This window comes from Lytechinus pictus, chromosome 16, assembly GCF_037042905.1.
Source record: "Lytechinus pictus isolate F3 Inbred chromosome 16, Lp3.0, whole genome shotgun sequence".
Lineage (NCBI taxonomy): Eukaryota > Metazoa > Echinodermata > Echinoidea > Temnopleuroida > Toxopneustidae > Lytechinus > Lytechinus pictus.
This window is the reverse complement of record NC_087260.1, coordinates 18097539-18124983: the sequence shown is the minus strand read 5'-3', so window position 1 is coordinate 18124983 and position 27445 is coordinate 18097539. Positions and strand designations below refer to the sequence as shown.

At 33.0% G+C, this 27445-nt stretch overlaps 1 protein-coding gene across 1 annotated transcript in view; it reads right to left on the bottom strand.

The window, feature by feature from the left end:
• LOC129279333 (dedicator of cytokinesis protein 9-like) overlaps positions 1 to 24912 on the bottom strand; it is a 56762-nt gene extending 31850 nt beyond the window's left edge. The window contains exons 1-8 of the mRNA XM_064111367.1: positions 24459 to 24912; positions 19462 to 19494; positions 17563 to 17741; positions 16506 to 16785; positions 11120 to 11170; positions 9159 to 9224; positions 3418 to 3519; positions 750 to 884 (exon numbers count right to left, since the gene is read on the bottom strand). Of these exons, the coding sequence (XP_063967437.1) occupies positions 750 to 884; positions 3418 to 3519; positions 9159 to 9224; positions 11120 to 11170; positions 16506 to 16785; positions 17563 to 17741; positions 19462 to 19494; positions 24459 to 24507 (895 nt within the window). The 5' untranslated portion in view covers positions 24508 to 24912. The remainder of the gene's footprint in view (positions 1 to 749; positions 885 to 3417; positions 3520 to 9158; positions 9225 to 11119; positions 11171 to 16505; positions 16786 to 17562; positions 17742 to 19461; positions 19495 to 24458) is intronic.
• Positions 24913 to 27445: the final 2533 nt, after the last annotated feature.

Sequence of the window (27445 nt, the reverse complement as noted above, 5' to 3'; positions counted from 1 at the left end):
TGATAAGAAAAGGTGTTTTTGTACAAAGCAATGTTTGTCGTACATGGATATAAATTATATTTACCATTTTTCAATGATAACGTAGTAATGGCACAAAGCTCTTCAATAAAAATAATATGCATACCTTGCATTTGACTTTGTCATAACTGGCACAAGCCAGTGCTTCATAAAAAGAGGACACCCAGATATCCACACTAATACAAGATTGAAGCCCACTACCAGCTTTCATAATACTGAGAAACTGTGTTTTTATGTCAGAGATTTCGTGCCCACTCCACGCATTGATTCTAATCAATACCCTGTTTCACAAAATTTCTCATCAATGACAAGTCACAACCAACTGTTACAAGCCACTGAAATCAAGACAGTTGATTGGCTGGGAACAAATTTGCAATAGAATAAGGGGGTTTATCATTCATAACAAGTTTTATGAAAGAGGGTCTGAATATATGTAACCTCCACGCATTTAACCACAGTATACCCGGTATTATATTTCCATTGTTATTTTGCCACAAAAAATAAAAAATAATGAGATAATTTCTGCATTTTCCAATTTGGAATTATGCAAGAGTGATTGTATGTTTTGTTACATTGGAGCAGAATACTTCAGCATTTGCTAGATGTGTTGTGATTAAGCCATTAGTGATATATTCATATTTGAAAATAAATAATATATAGCAAGCATTATGTATCTGTTAGAGTGACCCAAGTTAAAGTCAAAAGGTCAAAGGTCAAATCCCACAACACACCTGGAAAGTTCCAGGACAAACGGTTACTAGATTTGTTGGATCCGGGAGACGATGACGAAAACGCCCCAGCGGCCGTGGGTGGCGTCGCTATACTCTGCAGGCCGCGTAAAAACTGCATATCGACGGTAGCTTCACCTAAAAGTCACAAAAATGTCTTGAAATGATCAGTTTCATATACCACAAGATTACACGTCTTGCTTTGTACATTTGCTCCTACGTAGTTGAAATATCTAAACCTCAAACTAATATGTATTGTTCTATTCATGCAAGGCCTCTTGACAGGACAGTATGTACATCTGTATTTATGATGATCACTCAAATAAAACAAAGTAATTTCATCAAGTCACAAAAAACATTATTTAGAATAAGAAAAATTCAAGTTTTCATATCATTCATACATAATTTCAGAAATACGCAAAATATATTTGCATTTTGCATTTTGTTCGTGTAAATTCATTTCCATACTACAAACAACTTCGTGTATTACCACAGGGGACCTCTTTAATCTGACATTGGCATAAATCACATACACATTTCATGTTTGTAATAGTTTTGGGATCAAAATTTTAGAAGAAACCAAGTAAAAAATTCTTACATCATATATTATTTCAATATTGATTATTATAGATACATTTTTTTTATTTAATACTACCCCCCCAACAAAAAAAAAATAAAATAAGTACAGTTGAGAAAAAATGGTAATTCTAAACTAACAGAAAGCATTTTAATATTTCTAAATATATGCTTAAGCATACTAGATTATTTCAATTAAGGAACTTCTTATTTAACTTAAGTTTTATTTTGGAACAGTAATGATTATATACAGGATCACAGTGAGGATTGGTTATTATATTTGTTATATAACTGTTCAATATATGTTATGTCATAGGAGTGTGATATACAGCAAGCAACAGGTTTGGTTGTTTTACCTTTATAATTATATAATTTGCATTGTGAAATAATAGTGACAAAATGCATCGTGCAAAATCAAAGCAAACTTAATCATTTTCTGGGTGCATAGATTCCTATTTGTTCTCTGGAGCAACAAAACATCATATTTCATAGAGTTCAGTATTCCAGAGATTTTTTTTTTAATTGATTTTCAAAACACTATTCATGGCAACAGTCTTCCATCTTCCATTTCTAAATATTGAAATTTCCCTACTTTTTTCCCCTCAATATTTAAATTTCTAATATACTACAGTAATGACTTAAATGAAGGTGCAGGAGTCTAAATTCTCTATAGACTGGTCAAAATAACTGTAGTGTATTCACTTATGAAATCCTATATATCAGGTCTTGAAGCACATGGATTTCAAACTGTGAAAAACAATAAGCATGCAAGACTTGAACGTTTTTTTATGGAAATTGATTAATTGTAAATATGAATGTGAATGGCACTAAATAAATCATAATAAAATAATATGTATATAAACATGCATGTTGTATGCAAATGTAGCTTCTCCATTCTCTGACATAAAGACATACCCATCTTTAAAAAAAAAATCATAAGAAAACTAACATAGCATTGCAAATTAATTACAAATAAATCCCCCATAACAGCCATGAATTTATGTTGCTTGAGTTGAAATAATAGAGCAATAATAAAGCAACGTGATAATTATATTCCCCCTTGACCTACGAAATGTTTGAGTATATATGTATACATGCTCATATATTCTGAGAATTGTTCAGTGTTTGAAATTTGTTGAATAAAATAAAATATGCCATGAGAATCCATTTCAATGGAACATAAATCGGCCTGAAATACAATTTCTATTTTTTATTCTTAGATCTAGACCTTCATGAAATTAACAAGGGCCATCTAAATATAGGTTCACAATCATGCCAAAAGTTATCTATGCTAATATTTAGTCTATTAATTTCCCTCACTATGATAATCATAAGCTCATTGGGAACAATGAATTCTGTAAAGTCTATTTTATCACCTTCTTTCTACAAATTGGCAACTCTACCGTTTCTATTTTCAATGCAATAATTTTCTGTTAAAAATCTATATTTCAGAAATGAAAAGAGATTTAAAGAGATATTCCTTACAAAGTAATTTGTGAATTTCACTCATGAAAATTGTTAATTTGAATTTCCTTCACATTGCCAAATTAAGAATATTTGCTGATTTTTTTCTTTCAATTTATTTTTGTTCTACCACTAAGTGAAGGTACTGAAGCATTCAAAATGGTCACAGTATATGAAAAAATGCCCTTTTTCTTTATTTTGAGAATCCTGAACCAAAAGTTATTACTACATACTATACTTAATGGATTATTGAAACATTAAACAAATAAAACCTGTTTTCAAAAACTTAAACTGAAGCAGGTTTTCTTTAAAAATTCTTCTAAAGTTAAAATTGGGATTTTTTTTTTCAATTTAAAAAATAATTGTCAGGCTCTCTGCATAACTTTAGGAAATCCTAGGATTAAAAAAATTCCAAGAAATTCAGCTTCAGTTTATTTTTTCAACGTAGATTTCATTCCATTATGAACACATCTCTTTATCCGTAGACTACGCGCTGTCAGAATGAGTTATGCAATGTTTGTGAAGATTTTTTAGTATAATGACTAATGACCATTAGAGAACGAATGTATACATGTAACCATCAAAATGAGATTATGAATGACGAATACAATTTGATTCCATTCCAACGAACCTCCGTAACTACTGCTCCAGGATAGCCTATTACGATTTCTGGGCGTGGTCGACGAGTTAGAAAGTGCCCTCGCGTATTTATTGCTGTTCTCAGATGGCTCGGCTAAGAGATAACGTCATAGTAATATTCATATTGATAATCATTCACTGTAATAAAATACATTTCATTCCCTTTGTAACAAAATCAAACTTAAAAACAAAACGAGCAAAGCAAGAAATGGCATTAATCTAGATGGATGAGTTCAAAGTACAATTTGAGGAATTTGAAAGTTTGAACTTTGATCAGATAGCATCTTCTGAATACAGACAACAGCATGGCATCTGATCTTGAAAATGAATTAATAAAGGTCTGTAATAATTAAATTCCACACTTGTTTTCATACACTCTCTATTAAAATGCTCTTGTACTATGGTGTGTGAGATGGTACAAAGCATTTTCATTAAGTTGTATACTGAAATGTAATGGGGGGGGGGATAGGGCGGGGGTGGCGGTGGATGATTTAAAATGTGCACATATTGGGTGAAGACATCTTATAAACATTTTTTTTTTTTGGAAGAAACCGCCGCTGTTAGTGCGTTGTTTCCAATTTCAATCAAATTGAAAGAATACTACATTATTCAATTTAGCAAAAAAATACTAACATTTTTAACACTAAAAGATTTTTATTTATAACTTCCCCCTTGTTTCACGAATACATTCAGATTAACCATTCATTTCCTCAAACATGTACTTTGATTTCAAAATAAAAAACATGATGCATTCTGGAAAAACTACCAACAGAAACATTTCCTTTTCCTTTACTGGCATTTCTTGCGGTGACTAAAGCGGTGCAAACTGTAGCAGTTAACATCTACAAACCTCTGGAATTGGTGTTCCATGAGCGTCTATTTTTAATCTTCTCGCTCACGTTAGGGACCGACATTCTCAGGAATTTACTGAGATTAGAACCTTTATCAGATTGATCACCTGGAAGATGAAATTTTATCATGCATTTGTAGGAGATGAGGGTGTATCTTAGAGTGGTGCTACATGTATGTCAGGAATTCAGTAAAATAATCAGTAAAAACGAGGGTGCTAAAACTGACGCCAGTTGGTGTCCCTAAGATTACACCCTAGAGATTCAAAATTACACTAAACAGTGTTAAAGCAACAAACAAATGTGATGCTGTAACATCCATGGGTGTGGAGCTAGCACCAATGAAATTTACACCTGAGTATTATGACTGTTGTGGTCTTCTCCGGACACCAATTGATGGTTTTGTTGGACATAATGTGCTTTTAAAGTGAGACACTAAGATTGACGAAATAAATACAAGAAAACATCATTCTGCATTTGTATATAAAATCAATTTAGGAAATGTGATTTTCAAATCTTATGATATCTGTAAATGGAGAGAGAAGGAAGTGAAAGGTATCCCATGAATACACATCAGCTTCAACCATGTTAAAAATGTACATATATGGTGTTTTAGTGAGAAATCTGAAAAAGCAATATTCTCTGAAGAAAATTCCACACAACCTGAGAGAAAAGAACAATATGTAAAAAAAATGTAAATCAAAGATTGGCCACCATAGTGTGAAGAGACAGGTATAGTTGGAGGTCTTGAAAACCTGCATTCATCTGAAAAGGAAAATGTGTTAGTTAGGAGAGCTCTAGAAAAGCCACTGGTAACAAAATTGAAGACAAAAATCCACGCTGAAGTCAGTGAACAGACACCTGATACCATATTTCAAAACACCAATTCTGCTTTCGAATTTGTGCATTAAATACACCTTTAAGCCCTGTGCTAGCTACCCCATCCAGTCCCCAAAGTGATATCCGACTTGATTGCATTTTGTATATAATTTCAACCACAAAAAAGTTGCAGTGAGTACGTAAGTCGTCTTGGACGAAGAATAAAAATTGGCACTTGTAAGACCACAAAAACACAGGTTTGAGAGAAAATGGCAAGCTGTAACTAAACCTACAGTATTTGAGCATTACCCCTTTTTTATAAACAGGGGTTTTGAGGGTAGTCTTGACCTTTAAACAGTTGACCCTGATCATATAAGCTGAATAAACTTGTCCATAAGGCCACATCTTATACACAGAAACAGCACTCTATAGCTACATGTACATAATGTATACAGTATCATTTCATCCACATCTAACTTAGATTAAATAACACAAATATTTACAGAACAATAATACAATAGCTTCCTACAACAATAAAAAAACAATAACAGTATGGAACAAGACGCTATGTATTTCATTTTCTATTGGTACAGATTCAATGCACGACTGGTTTTAATAAAGACCATTTAAATATCTTCTACAGAGTACATGTACTAAAAGCCGTTGAGTGTAGATGACTTCAAAAACTATACTAAGAAGAATACAAAACATACCCATTCAATTTGAGTTTATCATTACTATAACAACTACATGTATGATTACAAGTAATAACACATTTATAGAATGGAGTACAGATTTTATGCAGTAAGAACGCTTCATACAACATGGATTACTACATGAACTGATTTTTAGGTTCTATTTGAGATTTAAACAAAAAGTGGGGAAATCTAAACATTAACATTCAATTCCAATATTTGTTGTTCAAATGATTAACATTGCGGTTTTCATTTTCAAAGCATTTCTTTGAACTTTATCTCTGTGAATTCATAATAGTAACAGGCTGTAGAAGATTTTAAAAAGGTTGTTTGATTCGATTTTAATCTGTGTATCACAAAAAAGGTATTCAGTAGGCACTCACTCGTATAGTCCTGTCTAAATATTTTGACATACACTGTAATGACAATGTTTGAAAAAAAGAGCATGCATAAAACACATGCATTAAGAGGATAGGGACTTGGTGATATGACAGGCAAAGCGAGAATGGGGAAGGGATTGGAATGGTTCAGTTTCCCACGATGCAACACTTATCATGCAGCAAGTTTCAAGGAAACGTGACAAAAATCTCTTCTCTATTAACTAGAATTGACAAAATGTAAAATTTATATATAATCCATTAGAGTTGCATCGTTCTTTCTCAGGGTTTCCATATCAACTTGAAAAAAATGTAGAGTGCAAGAATTAGTTTTTGATGAATCCATTAGAGTTCGAACATTTTTCTTTTCTCAAGGTCTTCTACAATATCAACTTGAAAACACATTAATCACAAATTAATACCAAATATATTAAAACTTGAAGTAATGTACACCTTAAACATTAATCTTCAGTTTTGAAAAATAAGATTTCTTTTTTCAATTTATCATTCAGATGTTCTTCTTCATTATTAATTGGTAATATTTCCTTTTATCAATGCTTGTAAACTTAACCTTTTTATTACTTCATACTCTAATCTTATGAACTTCTTTCATGGATTACTAGTATTAAACCGGATCGATCCACAGGAATTAGTTATTTTTGTTTTCTTTAAAGGGGAATCCAGCCTTGGCCATAAAATGTTGTGTTGGGAAGGAGAAAAATAAATTAAACAGAATGGTGAAAGTTTGAAAGAAATCGGACAAGCAATAAGAAAGTTATAGCTGCTCTGAAATTGAGATCACTAATACTATGTAGATTTCAAATTGGCAACTGGGTAAGTAAATTATGACAAGGGGCAAGGACAACTTTTCCATAGGCCATGTACTTTATTATCAGGGATTTGTGGTTTTCTCCTAAGTACCCATTCCCCTGGGGCAGTAATCTAAATATAACCCAGGTAGTATATTGTTTTATGTCCTCATGAAAGAAAAATAAAATTTGAAATAAAACTTTTGGGAAAATGAAATTTTAGCCATAATATGTATTGGAGTACATGGAAGAATAGTCCTTGCCTTACATCACTATGACATCCCAATGTGGCCAATCTGAAGTATAGTGATTACCAATATTTACAACTTTTAAAAATTCATAACTTTCTTGTTGTACATGTATGTCCAATATTGTTCAAACTTTCACCTATAAACTTGTCTGATTTTTCTTTTCCTTATAAAAACAAGTTTTTATTTGGGTTAGATTCCCCTTTAATTCATGCATTTTGTACATCCCTTTTACATTTCGGCCTTTATGCATGCCTGTCATTTATTCAATTCCACAGAAAATTACTGCCATAATGCTCTTGAATATATGCTTCTATCAACTCAAAACAATATTCTCAACACAATTCAAGATATAAAGATTAATTCCAATGTGTTTAATATATTTTGGCTAATAAATCATCAATCCCATCACCTGTAAAGTGGCCACTCATGAGAAGACTGTTAATATTCATATTTTTATGCAATTCATGTTTGAGCAATCCTCCTTTACTCTCAAGAAATCTGTCCATGGGTAATGTATTAGGACTACATGTAGTATCAAGCTTGGTTGATGTCCATCCTTTGCTTGTTAGATTCCCCTTGAAAGAAAATTCACAATCTAAACACTCCAGGTTGCAACTACGCCTGTGTTCTAACATCTAATACACTGTAAAAATGCTGTTTAAAATTTTAATCACTTTGTTTAAGCCTGTCACTCTAGCAGCAACTGTTAAAACTTTTTAAACAACTGTTTAAATTTTTGAAACTATTTAAACTTTTTATACATCTGTTTAAACTTTTTAAACAAGTTGTTTAAAAGTTTAAAACTGCAAAAAAAGTTTAAACAACTTGATGTTAGAGTGACAGGCTTAAACGGGCTATTTTTTTTTACTGTGCAGTTATAAAAACACAACCAAAACTCAATGTTAGCTACTTCATTTCCTATCAGGGAGAAAAGAATGTTGCAGGTGTGTAACCACCCCAATATTATAAAGAACAATTCCAAACTTCATTTTACCTCACCATTGGATATTTGAAGCTACATTGGTATCACAATCATGAGGAATATAATAAATATAAAACTGGATTTCAGGCGTTAACGGGAATAATGCAACCATTGGGTAGGAAAAATGAATCAAATCACTTTTGCTTTCAGCAATACAATGGTTATGTCTTTGGAATTCTAAACTCTATTATGAACTGTTTTTCAGGCCCAAATACAACCTACAGTACGTCAGAGGGAAACATTTGTTTACTATAGAAAAACCCTCCACCACAATTACCAAAGCAGCCTATTTCTACAATGCACTTCTAAAATAGTTTCCATCTTTCAAAACGATGAATTTGCTAGTAATATTTTTTTTCTATTATTTCATCAATATTATTGCACAAACTAAATATTTTCATTATTTGTTAAATGTATGTTTTTAACAAAATATAATGTCAAAATTTACCAACCATCTACCGATTGATTTCTTAATGGTCGTCTATTTCCAAAGCTCCCTTTTTTGGGGAGGGGGTAAAAATGAAAAAAAAAATGTATGAATCAAGCCCTTTCATATTAATATGATTTAAAAGTGTATTATCACCCATTGATTGAAAGCTATATCTGTATGTAGATCAAACTCTGAAGATCTTTACCACAATTGTCCACATTTTACTTCTTAAATATACATGTATGAATTGGTTAAAGTCCAAGTTCTCTTCATAGCATGTCTCCATCTACGGCTATTATAAAGCAAATTCTACCTTCTGCAGTGCGAGCACCAAGCACTTCATCTCCTGTCTGCACCTTCCACCTTCGTTGTTAATACGAAACAAAAAGCAAGCTCAGCAACAAATAACAGCAACAACAAAGACCAACAAGAAAATGGGGGTTAAATAAGCTTCCATAAATCAAATAAACACAATAAAACAACAATAAAAGACAAGGAGAAAAAAAAGAGACCAAAACAAACCTGACGCGCTCATTCGCCTTTGCTGGGCTTCGGGCATGGATGGGGCGGAAATGGAATGACGCACTCCTGAGTCGGGACGGAAGGTAGTAATGAAGAAACAAATGTAAAAAAAAAAGTAGCAGAATAAACATGAGGGTTGCCAATTTGAGACCGGGGAATGGGGGGAAACTCTCACAGTGATTAAAAACACAAACGTAGGTTTGAAATGTTAGACAAAGCGCACACACACAGATCGAGTTATGGTAAATATGTGTCTGCAACGTTGGGTATAGTATAAAAGTATTCCAAGAGCAAAACTGGTACGCACATGATGAACATGAGCATCGCAACTCACATAAAAGCTGACAGATACTGAAAAATAACATAAATGTGTCATTGTTTTTGTTTAGAGAGGATACAGAAACATGTAATCCAGCTCTTGCTAGTTGCTACATAAAGATGAATATTCCGTAGGCAAAAAAAAAAAACATCAGGTTTATCATTCTAAGACCTCCTGTTCTCATCTAATTCAATACAATCTTCTTGAATAAAACACCTCATAATAAGTAACAAAATTACGTAATGGTAAGTGTGGAAGTGAACTCTATCAAAAGAGAAAAGACACAACACTTTTGTATTACTTATATTGCTATGAGAGAAAAATGAAAAAGCTTCTAGGCCTTTGAAACATGTATTTGCTACCTAAAACGTAACCCTACAATCTTTATTCATGGTAGAGCTTACAAGATAAATCCTAAATCAGGTACATGTACTTTTTGGCTGTTATATCTGTTAATGGGGTATTAAAAAAGAAGTCGCTTTTAGCTCAAATCATTATTCTGTCAAAAAATGAATTTGAATATAAAAATAGGAACCCACTAAAACAAATATACAAAAGTGGAGTGTTATTCTCATCTTATTTTCTGTGAATAAATTAATGTGCAATGTGCAAGAGTGAAGACATACTTTTAGAATACAAACTAGATTAATAACAAAACAGATCTTTCTTTAAATTGATTTCTTTCATCTGAATACATGTATGTTAATAAAATCAAATTAATGTTTATCAATCCAGTACATTTTGATGTGATCAATCATTTCAATAGTTTATGAATAACATGTACTCAAGTCTTCTAGCCCTTATCCTGATATTTTAAATTTTCTAAAACTTTAATTGTGGCTGAATATTGTGGTATTACCATATACATGTACAATTAAACATTCGAGGATCAATTTATCAGCCATCAAATGATCAACAAACATCTTGGAAAAATAATTGAAATAGTTTTCTTCAACTGAGAAGCATAAGAAAATATGCAGGAAATGTACAATGTAAACAAAGCTTCTTTGATATTCTGAGGCTTTCAATCATTTCCGAATAGGACATAGCCCACTTAAGTTTATCCAGACTTAAGAACATGGACCTCTGTATTCAAATTATGTGCAGGTTGAAGAAAAACAATTAAAGAGGACTGGGAACAAAACAAGAATCATTCTCAATTATCCGAAAGAATGATTAAAGAAATACTGTGTGAAATTAATATTGTCAGTCATGTGGAGAAATATCCAAATACGTATCACAAGATACAAGAAGGTGATCTTACATGTAGCATGGGCATCACAAAATTTTTGCCAAATACAAAATGTGACAACAGAAATTGTCTAAAACTTATCTGAATTATATCATTCACAGTATTTTGGTACTAAGAAAGAGCTCTAATAGAAATGACCTAATTAACGTTCACTGTCGGCACAAGCGGACTTGTGGCATATATGTACATGTACATGTATGTTGTCGTGCACTAGCGAGGACGATGCTAAGGGTTGGGGTTTGTGACTTTTCCTCAATTTCTGCTTGTTTCGGGACAATAGCTGATAAAATTGACATAAATTCATCAGAGTAATTCTACAAGTAGATTAGACACAATATCTTGTTAATATGTGGAGTGCCATGAACACATAAAATAATAGAGAATCTATACCAATGTTTCGCACGAAATGAGAGGTTTGGGGAAGACTAGCTGGCATGTTGGCTGTCAAAATAAAAATGAAAAAATAAAACATATTTCACACTGATAAAGAAGAATCTAGCACAATAATAACATGAAATAATGTTTTACAGCTGTAGCTCTAAAATGATCTTGTATACTAAATCTCTTGAAGGTAAAATATAAAACATTTCCAGATCTACAAAAATTATAAAGTATACATGAAAATTATGGATAGGACTAAAACATATCATACTCTTAAATACTGACTGGCATCACAAAATCAACCGATCAAGTACATCAACCAATCAAGTACTTCGTTAAAATACATGTAAGCTTTCAATCAAAATACTTGTTAAAAACAATGAACAATGAATGCTTAAATCAAAAATTAAATAACCATTAGAAATAAAAAAGGGGCACATTTGAAGTTGAATAAAAAATGTAGAACATTTTAATAATGAAGAATATCTGGACACTATTTTACAGTTCTAAACACAAACTTGAAAATTCATAATTTTGTGAAGAAATTTTTGAAAAGAAATTGCTCTAAGGGCACAGCGTCATATTGGATAGGGAACGATGCATGGAACAATGTTTCTTTAGGAAATAAATAATAGATGGAATTTGAATAATCACATTTTAATATGTATTCCCTGTTCCAATGAAATAATATAAGGGGGAATAAGCTTCCTTGGGGAACACCACAAATATAAAGAGCATAGATTTGACTCTTTGCCACAGCATCATCCATCTCACTAAAATAAACAGACAAATTCAAAATAGGGATATATTTCAATTTCAAATGATAATCAAGGACTGGAAAATAGACTGATTACAACTAAAGAAATAAAATGTAATTTGTATCTTGTAAGACTATTAAGACAGAAAAAAAAATCATACGTCTATATAACACTGCACGTTTTTGTTTGAAAGGTTTGACTGCTGTAACGACAAAAACATGCAAAAAAGAAATCCACTCTTTGGAATATGTTTGTACACATTGAAATACCTGCTACTATGAGAGGGGTATCTTTGGAAACTGATTCAAGAGAAAAATAAAAGAGGGAGAAAATTTGTACAAAAATTGTTTTAATCACTGGAAAGTGTGGTGAAAGGGTGTTATACAAACGGTATGGCAAATTGTGGGAGAGTTTCATTGGCACATAATGGAAAGTTGAACTTCATCAATGTAACCAATTAGGACCATGTTGTAACTATCACATTAAGGCTTAAGATGAATTTTTAGGTACATGTAATCCCCTAAAATTAGCATTGCGACAATATGTCTTTTCAATTTCTGTTGATACAGGGCCCCTTGGTGGAGCAGTTTTTATAACTGAAAGGGCTACCCTGTTAAAATAAAACAACAAATAAAAAAATACCTTGTTCTCAGTTTTTAAGAGAATTGATTCCAACACTACCAAAAAAGGGGGCTATGAACATAACAACACTATTCTTGTATGGTTCCTACATGTATGATTAAACTACCCCCAAATCTAAAGTAGATAGTAAAATACTTTAATACCAATGGTTTGTATAATTATTATATATTAACCCGTTGCCAACTGGAACCGGGTGATAACTGTACAAAGTCTATGGGAATTGTAGAACTCAGTAATCAACGGGTTAAATGAAAAACAAAACTATCTGGGCCCTGTATTCATAAAGCCTACGGATCATTTTGGGGCTGATTTTTTATTGATCATAACCAGTAATCACTGCAATCAATCATAGAAACCAGCCATATGATCAAACACAAAGGTTTATGTCTCAGGGCTCTGATAAAAAACCTTCAAGAATTTAATCATTCATTACAGATCTGGGCCCCATCTTACAAAGAGTTGAGATTGATCTGATCAATCGCAACTATGGACGGCCAGCAACGTCGACATATAAAATGCATGTTTGTTCAAAAAAAATTCTAGATATGAATGTATATCCATAAATTCATTGATTTCTTGACAATTTGATGTGTTCTCCTTTGTTTACAAAGGACATTTTACAAATTTCCTGTAGAAGAAATTCTGACACTGATGGATTTCTATAGAGTTACGATTGATTGGATCAATCCTAAGTCTTTGTAAGACGGGGCCCTGGTGACACATTGTAAAATCCCTGTGTAAATATGCCACCTTACAGATATGTATTGCCATTTAATCAGTGTTAGGATATAAAAGAGAAGCATGGTTTTATAAACAGCCTCAAGTACATCTCCTAAGAAGAGCCTTTCAGTAGAACCCTTTTCCACTTCTTTATCATATGATCATATGCCAGAATTATGGTTAGTAATTCAAGCTCTTCCAATATAATACTAGGAACATACAGAAGTAGAAGCTAAAGCATAGAAGAGAAAAATTGAATTATATATTTGTCCATTGAGATGTGTTTTACTGGTACGGATATATAAATAGTTTTCTGTAAATAATAGGCCTATTAAAAGAAAGTGCTGTGGAATGTGACCGTCCATGGCAAATTTACTCATTTGCCACTTCACAGAACACACTTAAAACCAATCACTCACGCAAATCGTAGTTTATAGATAAATACAGGTGAATGGAAGAGTACAATCCCCACCCAAATGAGTCTGAGATAGCCCCCAAGAAAAACAATCATAGCATTAACATTGTAAACATCACAGGGAATTCTGGGGCCTGTCTTACAAAGAGTTGCGATGGTTGGATCAATCCCAACTATGGAAAGCCAGCAAAGTCAACATATAAAATGCATGTTTGTTCAAAACAAATTCTAGATATAAATGTATATCCATAAATTCATTAATTTCTTGACAATTTGGTGTGTTCTCCTTTGTTTACGAAGGACATTTTGCAAATTTCCTGTAGAAAAAATTATGACACTGATGGATTTCCATAGAGTTACGATTGATTGGATCAATCGTGACTCTTTGTAAGACGGGGCCCTGGTCTTTGTTCAACCATTTCAATAGCTTATGAAAAATATCCAGTAATCACAGATGTGTACAAATGTAATGTATAATGCAAACATGTATCATGATACTGGAATGTGTAAATGTATATAGGTTTTAATGCGTGATACGATATGCTTTTGGAGGAAGAATGTTGCTTGAATGTTTCTTGAAGAAAAAATAGTAATTCAAAGTAGAGTTTACATTATTATACTGCCTTCAATTAAAAAAATATATATTAATAAAACTACCTGTGAAGGTTAATAAAATGCTTGACTTAGCTTCAGTTCATCCACCTCTTAATAGAACACTTGTACGGCAGATGTTACAGGAAAATACTCATAAATTTGTTCTGAAGCATTTGAATACATTTTAAGCAGCATACATAAATGTATACATCAACCCAATATATGCATTTTGAGAGCAAGAAGGAATTAATTCATAAATGTTTGTTTTACCGTTGAGGCAATGCACTGCTCTTACCCAAAGAGATAGGGGACTGTTTCACAAGGCTGTTTTTAAAGTTACACAAATTCTTACTACCAACAGGAATGTGGCAAGCAAGATGTCTTTCTCAATGGCATTAAATATTTACATATTTGGTTGCTGATTTCCTTTTTTTTTTATTTGAAATCATTTTTCCATTTAAAACACATTCTTAAGCCAAAGTCAATACTTTCGCGCCTCATATAAATGAAATCACTTGATATAAAATCATAATTTGCTGACATATCAGGGTAAACGTAGGCTCATATTTTAGCACTTCATAAAATAATAATTTTTCAAGTCATGTGTAACTCTACAAACAACCAAATGTTATACTGGATATGAATGATTAAGGTTGGTATCTCACAAGGGTGTATACATGAAGCTTGTGTTTTGGCGGCTAATAATCATGAATATATGTAAAATATGATATAATATAGATAATATAGATAACATTTGTGTCACCTTCTGCAAGCATAGCTGAGAGTCTGCTGGTACCTACATGTATATCACAAAAAATGTCATTCAATTTCAGTTTCATAAAAAAGTGGATTATTATCAGTATGGTAAAAATAACAACTTCATAACAGACTTCTTTTAAAGTTAGCTAATAATAGAATCATGAGTTAACGTTTAAATTGATATAAATGCATGTTGCAAAAATAGTATTATTAAATAATTCTTTTCAGTACGGTACAGGAAAAAAAACCAAAGCAAACCAAACAAAAATAAAACGACAGAAAATTAAGGAATGCTACGTCTACTGCAGATTGAGTTACGTATTGGTATATTCTTAAAATCTCATTAAGTTAAAATATATTGAAACAAAGAATAAATTAACTATGCCGTGTAACGTCAGTTACCGTGAAAATGCCCTGTAGTGACAGATTCACTTTGATCTATTTATTAAAAACATGAATGAATAACTTCTCCCAAATGTCAATAATAATACCCTTAGAAATTCCTGAACACTACCTGTCGCTAACTTTAAACAAAAATAATCGATCAGTCAGCATGTTACCCTAAATTATCATTACTGAAAAAACATGACATTTTACAAGAAAGTGCAAACCACTTTATGCAGCAAAACAGGATTAAAACAATCAATCAGACATGGCAGAATCTAATATTTCAGCCAGATTTTTTTTTTAGACATAATACCAGCATTGTTTCAGGCCAAAACAACTGCGAGGGAAACAAGAAATGGAGGGGGGGGGGAGATGATTCACACAACTTGCTTTTAAGAATTGTGAACAGCAACAAGCCTGTGAAAGCAATGTTATCAAACAAATTTTTCATTACAATGTTGAGATACAATGCAAACAAATGCAATAGGCCCACTCGATGCCATGCATGCTACAGTATGCACAAGAATCATTAAAACAAAATGAATGATGAGGAACACTATTCCAAATTACTCTCCAAAGAATTTTAAAGGATTGGGACAGGTTGAAAATGAAATGACCATTAGGAATGAGGAAGAAAACCTATAAAAAAAACTCTTGCACTTTTTTTTTCCATTAGACAAGTATGAAGGAGAGTGAATCAAGCCCCAGTACCCGAATTTCACCCAAGTCACGGGATTTGAGTAGAAAAGATGTGGATACCCATTTCTACAAACTGGATGTAATAGGAAAATACAGCCCTTGAAATGTGAAGTTAAATGAAATGTAACAATCATATAAAAAGCAAAAGAAAAAGTACCATCACATTTTTATCACTGTGAAATTGATAAACAAGAGCAGAGTGTCAGTTTTCTTCCATAAGTATTTAATCTTTATATTTTCCAGAGGGGGTATGATTCACTTTGTTGAGCTGGATTTAATCAGGAGCTTGAATTGGTGTGACTGCTTCAAAATATTGAACAAATTAAAGGCTTCTACTACATGTTATAGAGGGGTTGATGTATACATCAACATTTTTTTTTTTAATGAGGAAAAAAATAAGCAAAAAGGTTTTTGGACCTACCTCTTCCGGCTATGATATCAAGGACGTTGGAATCTCTCTGCAGAGAGCGAGACTTGCTACTCGAGGACACGCTGTTGCTTCGCTCGTGGCCTTGGTGACTCTGTGAACTGTCCGTCGAGACCTGAGACAGGCTGGAAAGGTCAAAGACATTCTCCTGGCCTCCGTTGAGGTTCGTGGAAGGGCCGATGGTCTGAGGGAGGTCTTTGGCGAGTCGGTGGACGTTCTCAAGGATGATGGCGATGAGGGGCAGATAGAGGGTGGCAATGCGAGCTTGGTGTTGCTGTTGAAGGGAGAAGATATTGTTTACATCATTGTCAGCAGCAGCATCAACATCAACTTCATAAACATCATAAGTACCATCATCACTATAAATCATATTAGCTGCAACTCCAACTCATCATCTACAATTAAAATAATCATCTCCATCACAACCACCATCACCACTACTATCATCATCCTCATCACTATCATCATTATAATCATCATCATCATCACCATCATCATCATCATCATCATCATCATCATCATCATCATCACCATCATCATCATCATCATCATCACCATCATCACCATCATCATCATCACCACCATCACCACCATCTTCATCACCACCATCATCACACCTATCAACACCACTATCATCATTCTCATCACAACACCATTATCCTCATCATCACCATCATCATCATCATCATCATCACCATCATCATTTTCACCATCATTAGGACCATCATCATGACAACCACTACCATTTTTTGTTCATCATCATCATCACCACCTCCACAACTTTTTTTTCAAAATAACTCCATTTGAATCCTTGCCAGCATCAGAACAATAAATCCTTACCACCTTCACACTGTACAAATATTTTGGTTTACATACTCTGAAGCACTTGATATATATTGGGCATCTCAAAGCAATTCACAGATTATCATTACCCTGTCATCCGATTCTGGCTTACCCACACATACATGTGTTGAATGCACTTTCTCCACTTCATGTGGAGCATTCCAATTACACCAGTACCACCTACATGTACCTACTATCACCTCCTTACCTTTGAATGATATCTGTCATCCGCACTGTGCTTGGCCAGGAGGTTGCGTAGAACTCGGATACCATGCTGGCGTACCTCCGTGACATCGTGAAGTGCCACACCCACTTCCCTAAGCAACAGTCCAGCAAGGAAGTGGTTCTGGCAATAATCCTCCGTCAGCGAGTAGTCGTACTTCAAGTCTATTGTAAAGTCGATGGTGGGTGGGAAGATAGACAGAAAAAATACATTTTTTCACCAAAATTTTCTTTTCATCATTTTTTTTTAATCACAAACAGGTCCACTCAATAGTAGATCAACTGAATGTAGCTTTAGTTTACATTTAGAACTGAAAATGAATAAAAATTGTCTCATTGCTACTGGATAAATGTACCCCCAAAAAGTCATATCCTTCATTTTATTTCATTTTCTTCATTTATTCATTTTAATTTCATGCTACATGTGAGCGTTCAGTTACTTTCAAAATCCTTGATAGTTTGCCCATTTATGTACATGTAGATATTGAAAGAGTGAAAAGAAACTTTAGAATGATTGAGCCTGATTGAGCCTGATTTCCGCTAAAAGACGCATCTACCAGTGGCTCAGGATTTTTTTTAATGGAAATTATTATGACCTTCTTTTCCAATTATCACAGGACAGGATAAGAATCATTATCAAAAGCATAAATTAGCTTTACTATAAAATTTGAATGAAGCATAGATAGTTTTGTGTCTTTGGTGCTCAATATGCGGGATGGCTTTTCACAAACATGATGTATTTCCGTAAATAATGGTTGGGTAAATAAGTGCAAGGTTCTTTTTTTAACTCATTAAACTCAACTCATAAAGACTAACATATAATGAATGTTGGTGTGCTCACAAGCTTTTGTGTACATACCTTAATATGACATACCATACAGAACATATACGTTTGTACATACATTGAAATGATACGAAAAAAAAAAAAACACATTAATAAAAAATAATTGTGCACAGCGATTCTTAATTCATTTTGGTACATAACCACAGAGAGATGTATATACAGGTATGGCATAAACTAGCTTTGCTAAATAGCTTATCTCTTTCACGTTGAACATTTTTCATAATACTAGAAAATGATTAGTGAAAAAGTAAAGGAAAGACTTTTGAAAAAGTAATGGAAAGACTTTTGAAAAATACGTAAACTAATTTTTTTTTGGTATTATACTTGTTGCCTCCGAAAAAGCAAACTGAAAAATATCAAGAACTTTCTCTTCAATTTTTTTTTAAATATTTGTTTGAATGCATCATTCATAGGTAAAGGGCCTCTAATGTGAATTATACTCAAGTAGCATCTAAGATTCCAATGTTACGATAGTGTAGTAGGCACTAAGTATTTTTCAACCACTGATTCTTTGTGAAAATAAGAATAAAGAATTCTCTAAAATCTAGCACTCTCTTTCTCTCTTTTGGTAATGTTTTGTTTTATTTTTATATAAAAAGGCACCTTTGAGTGAATGTCTTACAAATATCACAAAGCTACAAACACTATATCTTAATATTTTCAGCCCATTCCATCCTTGAGTTGTTTTATATCAAGGAGGAAAAAATGTGACATTTTCTTTTAATCAAGCACCCTAGCCATTAAATAACCTCTCTATTTTTTCATTTTACTTTCTCCACATCATACCTGTTTATAGGGAGCGCTCATTCATATGCATGTAATCTTGTTATGAATTGGAAGAGTGACATGCACGCTTTTGGGGGACTACCAATACCTCCCTCGACAAATCACAGAAATTGTATATGGGAGTTGTAGAAAGACACAAGGCGTATAGAACAATGCGGGAGTGGTCACAAACAAACCCAGTTGACAATTCATTAAGACACAAACAAACAAGGAAAAAAAAAACATGATGAGGCGATGACATCATGCCGGACAAACCTTTGTATTGGTCTTTCGCTTGGCGGAACGGAACTGTAATACATGTCAGCAAGCACATCAGTCGTATGGTAGACAAGAGGCAAGAGGAAGTGAACGAGGAAAAAAAGAAAGAGACATGGTTGACGTCAAACGTTTGGGACGATGACAATGGTGGTGATAATACATAGCACTGCACACAAACAGATTGATTTTAAAGCAGGCTTTCATCGCAATTACAAAGACTGAACAAAAATATGCCGGAACAAACACCAAAATGTCGTACAAGCCATGTTACATAAAACTTACTATGAATGGGAATTCTACATCACTGTTCAAGCAAACACACAACAAATGTTTGTTTGCCTTAACCCCACCAACCCTTGTCGAACCTGCCAACTTTTTTTAATTCAAATTTGACCCCCCAAAAAAAAGAAAAGAAAAAAGAAAAGAAGTCTGTAGGCTTAACTGCTAATAAACCTAGTCACCACAGAGGGTAAGTTTAGTGTTGGTGCTGATGTTGGAAGCACAATTTAGATTACAGCTCTAAAACCAAATGTGAATTTACAAACGTGGTCCAAATTGCTATGAAAGTCGGCCAACACCAATACCATAAGGTTGACACTGAACTTGAATAACCCAATAAAGAAACTCCAAAACCAATCAAGTCCAAGGTGTGCATGAAAATATGAATGACTGCAAAGTTTCAATCAATGGTAAGTTTTATGCAACACGCCCCACACCAAATAAAAAAGGTAAGGCACAGCTGAAAATGTGGTCCTATCACTTCTTTGAACTTAAAAATAATTTCATACTTGTTATTTTGCTATTTTGGGCCATTCTTTTTAATAAAAAAGTGAATATCCATTTAATGCATTAATTTTATACATAAAAAGAAAACAAAATATTCTTCATGACCCCCTCCAAATTTTGTTTGTTTTGTTATAATTATTAGCACAGTATAGTACTATACTTGGAAATGTCTTTTAAAGTGGGAAAAGGGGACTAAATGAACCTACACCAATTTTCATTTATTCTGATCATTGGAAATTTATCTCAAGCAGAATTATAATTGAAAACAGGTAATGGGCCACAACAAACATACACAAATAATTTCTTATTCACATTAAGAGCATGCACAAATTTCTCCAAAATAATAAGCATTTCAGAAAAAAAAGCAATTGAGAAAAAGTAAAAATTAAAAAAAATGAAACCTTCAAATTACAATGTACACATCCACATTCAATGTTTTTCCCCTAGAGAAGGGAATTGTTAATAAATTTGATTTGGTTAAGTTAATACTTTCTATTATTATTATCTTTTTTAGAATTAATGCCAACACATGCAACATAATCATTTAAGTCAGAAAATTTTTGAAGTAACTTAAAGTTATAAAAAAATAATTATAAAACAACTAAAACATGTTTCTTTTCTATTTTTCAATACCCACATTTTCAAGGCAGAAAAATATTCAAGTCTGATAATGTTAAAGTACAAATTAAAAATTGAAATGAATTGAAACAGCATACAAAATTAGAAACGTTATATCCTATGCTTGACTTAAAATATGCATAACATTGACGCAGAATATAAAACAAAAGACACACATTCATGATATCAAAATGACGTTGAAACATAACATTATGGTGAAAATTGTATGCAAGATAAATACACTATGTAAAAAACCCAACTTTTTAACTACTACAATAAGAAAAAAAAGTGGATTAATTATCTCTGATAGATGTTGCTCCACTTGTCATTGAAATACATCTTTATAAAAAATGGTAATTTTAATGCATGCCTATGCAATTTGCAAGGCCGCTTTTTAGAGCTCTTTCAAATATTAGAATAAAAATCGGAAAAAACAAAAAGGACACAAAATACTTCTTTTTTATTAAATAGTGCGAGGGGCAATGAGTTCAGGCAGAAGGCAACCACCCCCATTTCCTTAGATTAATTGGATTCATTCATTCATTTATATAGCGAAATTCCTAATTTTGACAAACTAAAATAAAGCAAATAAGAAGTACAATACTTGTAAAGCTTGGGTAGAATGTAACTAATCTGCAAACTTATTTGTTCAATTGAATATTATTACAAAAAAAAGAAAAAAACTTTTAACATGCCTACATTAATTTGAGAAATACAATATTGATCATAATAACAATACTGCCTTTGATCATACAACCCATCCCCTATTGAAGCAAATTTTGAAATAAGTTGCCCCCCCCATAAAAAGCACAAATACAACGTAGAACAATAAAACATCGATGCACGATATCAACAAGACCTTTAGACATTACAACAATGCAACAAATATTTTACATAAATGTAAACAATCAAAAAATATATCTGGGTTTTCGCTCTACTTCTTTAAAAATATATGTTTGTGCCCAACCCCTGAAAGGAGCAACTGGCTAATATACTCCCCCCCCCCCCTTCTCGATACACTACTAGATATAAAAAAAAGTTAATTGTGTGAACAATTTTCATGTTAATTAAGAGTTTGCTGCATCAAGAGGCTCAACTCTCAACTTATTTGACAGAGTTAAAATAAAAATCCTTTGACCCAAATTCACAACTTTAGGTGGTTTTGAATCACTGGTTTGAAATCATGTTTTATGCAGATTGCACGCATTAAATGTAATTACTCTTAATTCGCAGCATATACTGACAAAGAGTGCAATAATGAATGTTTACTTTTGTCACAGAGTGCTAGATTCACCAATAAAAAATGGGCTAATCAACTAAAAAATAGTGGTCTCATTAATAAGGTAACCTTTCTTTTAAAAAAAGCGTGAATAATGGCACGCTGTAATAAAAGTGCAATTTGATAAATAAGGTACATGTATCAATTCAAACCCGTTTCAAAACCACCTTTGTCCATTCAGACCTTTGTGCTCCAAACGTAATTCAATTGTGATAAAAATTAGTTCCCTTTATTATAAAATGGGTACTGAATCCAATATCATGTGTATCCATAAAGGATTATTAAATTAAAGATAAATATTATTGTGACATGGATATAGAGAGATATTTCATAATAACTGGAACTGTATCACACGATATATTGAATATACATAAGTTGATGTGTTATGAATATAGATAATTCAAAATCCTGGTGGGTGTTTCACAAAGCTGTTTCTAAGGTTGTAAACGCATGACTTGAAGCATGGATGGAAGGTGTTTTAGGTGCTATAAAATCAGCTACATGTACATGTACCTTGTGCAGCATAAGAAAGCATTGTGGAGCATTGTGGCCCAGTGGATTAGTCTTCTGACTTTGAAACAGAAGGTTGTGGGTTCAAATCCCAGCCATGGTGTAATTTTCTTCGGCAAGAAATTTATCCACATTGTGCTGCACTCAACCAAGGTGAGGTCAATTCATACCTGGCAGGAATTTATTCCTTGAAATGCAACCGCGCTGTAAAAGTCTGCGGGGCTAAATCAAGGGTAATACATGTAATATCCAATCGAGTGCATAGGGACGCATTTGGCAGTGATATGCGCTATATATTGTTGGTATTATCATTATTATTATTAGAAATTGTCACCTGTCATTTATTAAGTCACTGTGACTTACAAACAGCTTTACGAAACACCCAAATGAAGACTTGTGAGATAGTTTATAATTTCTATGATATACTTGTGAGGAAGTTTATAATTTATATAATACTCTGCACACATTTGACTTCATTATCATTTATTTCTTGAATTTCGCAGCATATATTTTCCTTGCCCTCGCCAACCCATGCAATTAACCCAACATAACCATTTCACTTTCTAATCACTTTTCATGCTTCCACTTTAAGAATGATTAAGCTTAATTTTTTTGAACTTTTTTGCATGGAAGCGAATGTACCATTTCAAATTTCACGTGTCTACGTACATGTAAGAACATACAAAATTAATTTTAGACCTGCATGTGCATGCACATTGTGTATTTTCCCCCAAAAAAGCTTTGCAAAATTGCTGAACAATTGCTGTTCATTTCTTTGTCAATCCAGGTTTTTAGCTTCATGCGATGTTATTCAATTATCAAATTTAATAACTTATTTATATCAACATCTACTACTGCACGATTATTATTGATTTTGTTTTTTACGATTGAAATGTTAGCTTCCTTATTTTCATGTATAATTGTCAGTTTGAACAATCATTACTATACACATCTAATACTACACCACTACTACACTGCGCTACAAAATATATTCACACATATAAACAAGAATATGCGGATATATACTTGCACAAAATATGGGATAATAGAGAGTGAGGAAAAAGGGTATGGAAAGCCCCGTGTGGGGGTAGACTGGTTTAAGCATACCATACTTCCTGAAGTTGCCTCCATACGCTGTAACAGTGCAAAAGGTTGCAAGAAGGGGTAATATACAGTCTTTAGCAAGCACGGTAATAAATATATTTTCTAAAGATGAAATGAACACAGTCTATACATATGGCTTCTAAAAGGTTCTTGAACATGTATGTATCTCGGTACATTGCAATCTAACCTATGTGGTACCATTATAATAGGTGAAAATAAAATTACATAATAACTACACATTTATACATTCTAGAAACAAGGACTTACATACATGTAAACATTAACATGTAATAACATTCCTAAAGTGTCGATAAATTTATCTTATCAAGTTCAGACTCCGAAAAATAATTATAGGGACAACATTCTATGGTCAATTTAAATGTTCTTGTATTTTCTTAGCCCATATTATAATATTTCTGGTATAATCACACTAACAAAATCGAGATGAACAAATGGAAAAAAACATTAATCTTTCTGAAATAACTTGCTAAAATATATTAAAAGTGCAATATTAAGCATGACAAATGATTTGCACATTGCGACTTGCTCAAGATTAAGTCATTATAATTAGATTTTAGTACATTATGATGCCCTTGCTCTTTGATGAATGAATTACATTAGTATATGATGTTAGGTTCTGTAAATGCGATGACGTGAAAACAGTCAGGTTTTTGAATGCTCATAACCCACCACCTACCAACTTTAATCCATTTCAGGGCATTGCGTACTGTCCAGGAATTGATCATGCCAAAAATGGAAATTCAATTTAAGATGGAAAGAAAACTCCAAACACACATAAGAGATACAGTAATGTAGCACTGTACCAGTGTAGTAAACACATCAACATAACATTTCTGAATCTCAGAGAAATACAAGTAAACAGGTACAAGTAAGTTTATCCTCATGCAATTACCAAAACATCGACTACATATGTCACAACATGCAAACAGATAAGACATTTTTCAAGCTTTAGCAGAATTTACATGTACACACTCAAGCTGCTTTGATTCAGATACAACCATCAGATTTTCCTTTGGTTAATGTTGGACTGAATTTTGTCGTTTCAAGTTGAAAAGTTTTGTACCAAAATCAAAATTTTCAAAGTAGACCAAACACAGGACTTAACAGTCAGTCACATTTTTATGTTGCAATTATTATCATGCGTAGGTGATTTTTATATTTGGAAGAAATGCTTAGATAAAAAAAATAGCTTCAAATTATTAGATGTATATTCAAGTTGAGATTGAGACAATATTTCCTGAAGTGTTGCATATTATTACTTTTTTTTTTGAGGTAGCTGAAATAATCGGTCCATTAAAATTATATATCCTGGGATTTCATGAAAAGGAAGAATGGGAGAAAGTTTGGAGACATTTTTATGAAATGCCTGTTGATTATATCTGAGCAAATAAGCTTGAGCGTGTTTGATATAAAAGAACAAGTGAAACCCACAGTTTGCATACTAAGAGAGCAAGCATTAATTTTATACAAAAAATGAAATTGAACACATGATTCTGTTCACACACACAAAAAACAACTAATTATTGCCAATTTAAACACTCTGTAATTTTTTTCATTCAAAATTGAAATTTAATTTCTTATGGTAGCATTTTAGAAGAAGAGATTTGATAAAAATAAACATAAACTGTATGTATGTAAAAGTATCCTTTGACAGTATTCATCCATATATTTAATCCAAAAATATTCCACGCAAACACTTTATTCTATATTCAAGTCATTTTCATTTATCAAAAGTAAAGCATTTGGAAGCCAATAAATAAATAAATTTAAAGGTCAAGTCCACCCCAGAATATTGTTGATTCGAATCGATAGAGAATAATCAAACAAACATAACGCTGCAAATTTCATCGAAATCGGATGTAAAATAAGAAAGTTATGACATTTTTAAGTTTTGCTTATATTTTTCACAAAACAGTTAAATGCACAACTCAGCGATATGCAAATGAGAGAGTCGATGATGTCCATCACTCACTATTTCTTTTGTTTTTTATTGTTTGAATAATACAATATTTCAATTTTTACAAATTCGACAATAAGTACCAACTTAACTTAACCATAGACTGTTAAAATAATGGTAATTCCACATGTTTAGGGAGAAATAAAACTTTGTTTCACTTGACAAGGAGGAAAAAATTAAAATATTTCATATTTCATATAATAAAATACAAAAGAAATAGTGAGTGGGTGACGTCATCAGTCTGCCAATTTGCATACCGACCAGGATGTGCATATAATTGTTTTGTGAAATTAAGCGAAACTTTAAAATGTCATAACTTTCTTATTTTACATCCGATTTTGATGAAATTTTCAGTGTTTTGCTTGTTGGATTTTTCTCCTTTTTTTCAAATCAACCTTTTGTTGGGGTGGACTTGTCCTTTAAAAAGAAGATAAAACGAAAATAAAGAATTAAGTTTGCAAAAACTGAGTGACACAAACAAGACAAACCTCAGAGCTGCATTGCGGAATCACGAAGGTTAAAGCAAGGTTTTAGTCACAAGAAACAGCAAAGGGGATGGATGGGAGTGCTGGAAATGGGTATCACTGCACTCAATCACAACTACAATGATATTCAAAACTATGTTCCTTTTTGCAGTTGGACATGTATTGTATATGTAAAGTGTAGCTGAGCGTGCCATCCACTTACGGTGTGTGAGGGTGTTTGTTTGTGTTGTTGTTATTGTGAGAGTACATATACCTAACCAATAGGAAGAAGATGACACCATGTGCATGATATAATGTGTGAACAATGGTGATCCTATGTGTATTCCATTTTTACAGTCGCAGAAGGGTTAATCAGGGAGCATTTCATGGAACACATATGGTCGGTGATTTCCAATGACTGAATGTTACAAGCTACTGAAATCCTTGCCTCTGATTGGCTCAGAGCAAATATGTCAGTGGAAATCACGAATAAGATGTTTTATGGAACACTCCTCTGAGCTTTATCACTGTAACCATGGTGATTCAGCTTCAAGTACATGGGTGTGTGTATCAATAACAAGGCAATACCCAGATTTTGTCTCGCCCACCCGTAACAACGTAACATGAAGGTTTCCCCAAGTACAGTACATCCCTAACCAAGATTGAAAACAAGAAAGTCTTGCAGGTAGTCTTAATGTCTGACTACAAATAGTGGGGGCATTGTGGTCTAGTGGTTAGGACTCCCGTCTTTCAATCTGAGGGACGTGGGTTCGATTCCCAGCCATGGCGTTTTTCTTCAGCAAGAAATTTACCCACTTTGTGCTGCACTCAACCCAGGTGAGGTGAATGGGTACCGGCAGGAAATAATTCCTCAAAAATCTGTGAACACCGGAATCGGTAGACTAGCTTAGCCGAGGTAATATAGGGGCGCCTTGAGAACATAACAAGGTGGATATGTGCGCTATATAAATCCTAAATTACTCAAATAACCCTTGACCTTACCATGTGACCGCTAATGACAGTATCGCATAAATGTAGCACAAGCACATCAACATGTACCACCAATGTTTGGTTGGCACTGCAGTAACATGTGCAGAGTCATACATGTATGTCATAAGAGAGTCCTGCAGGCAAACTTTAACATATGACCTCAAATGACCTTTAACCTTGACATGTGACCTCTGATGGCATCATAACATGATTAACATAATATTGATTAAACTGGCCCTACCAGAAACTCAT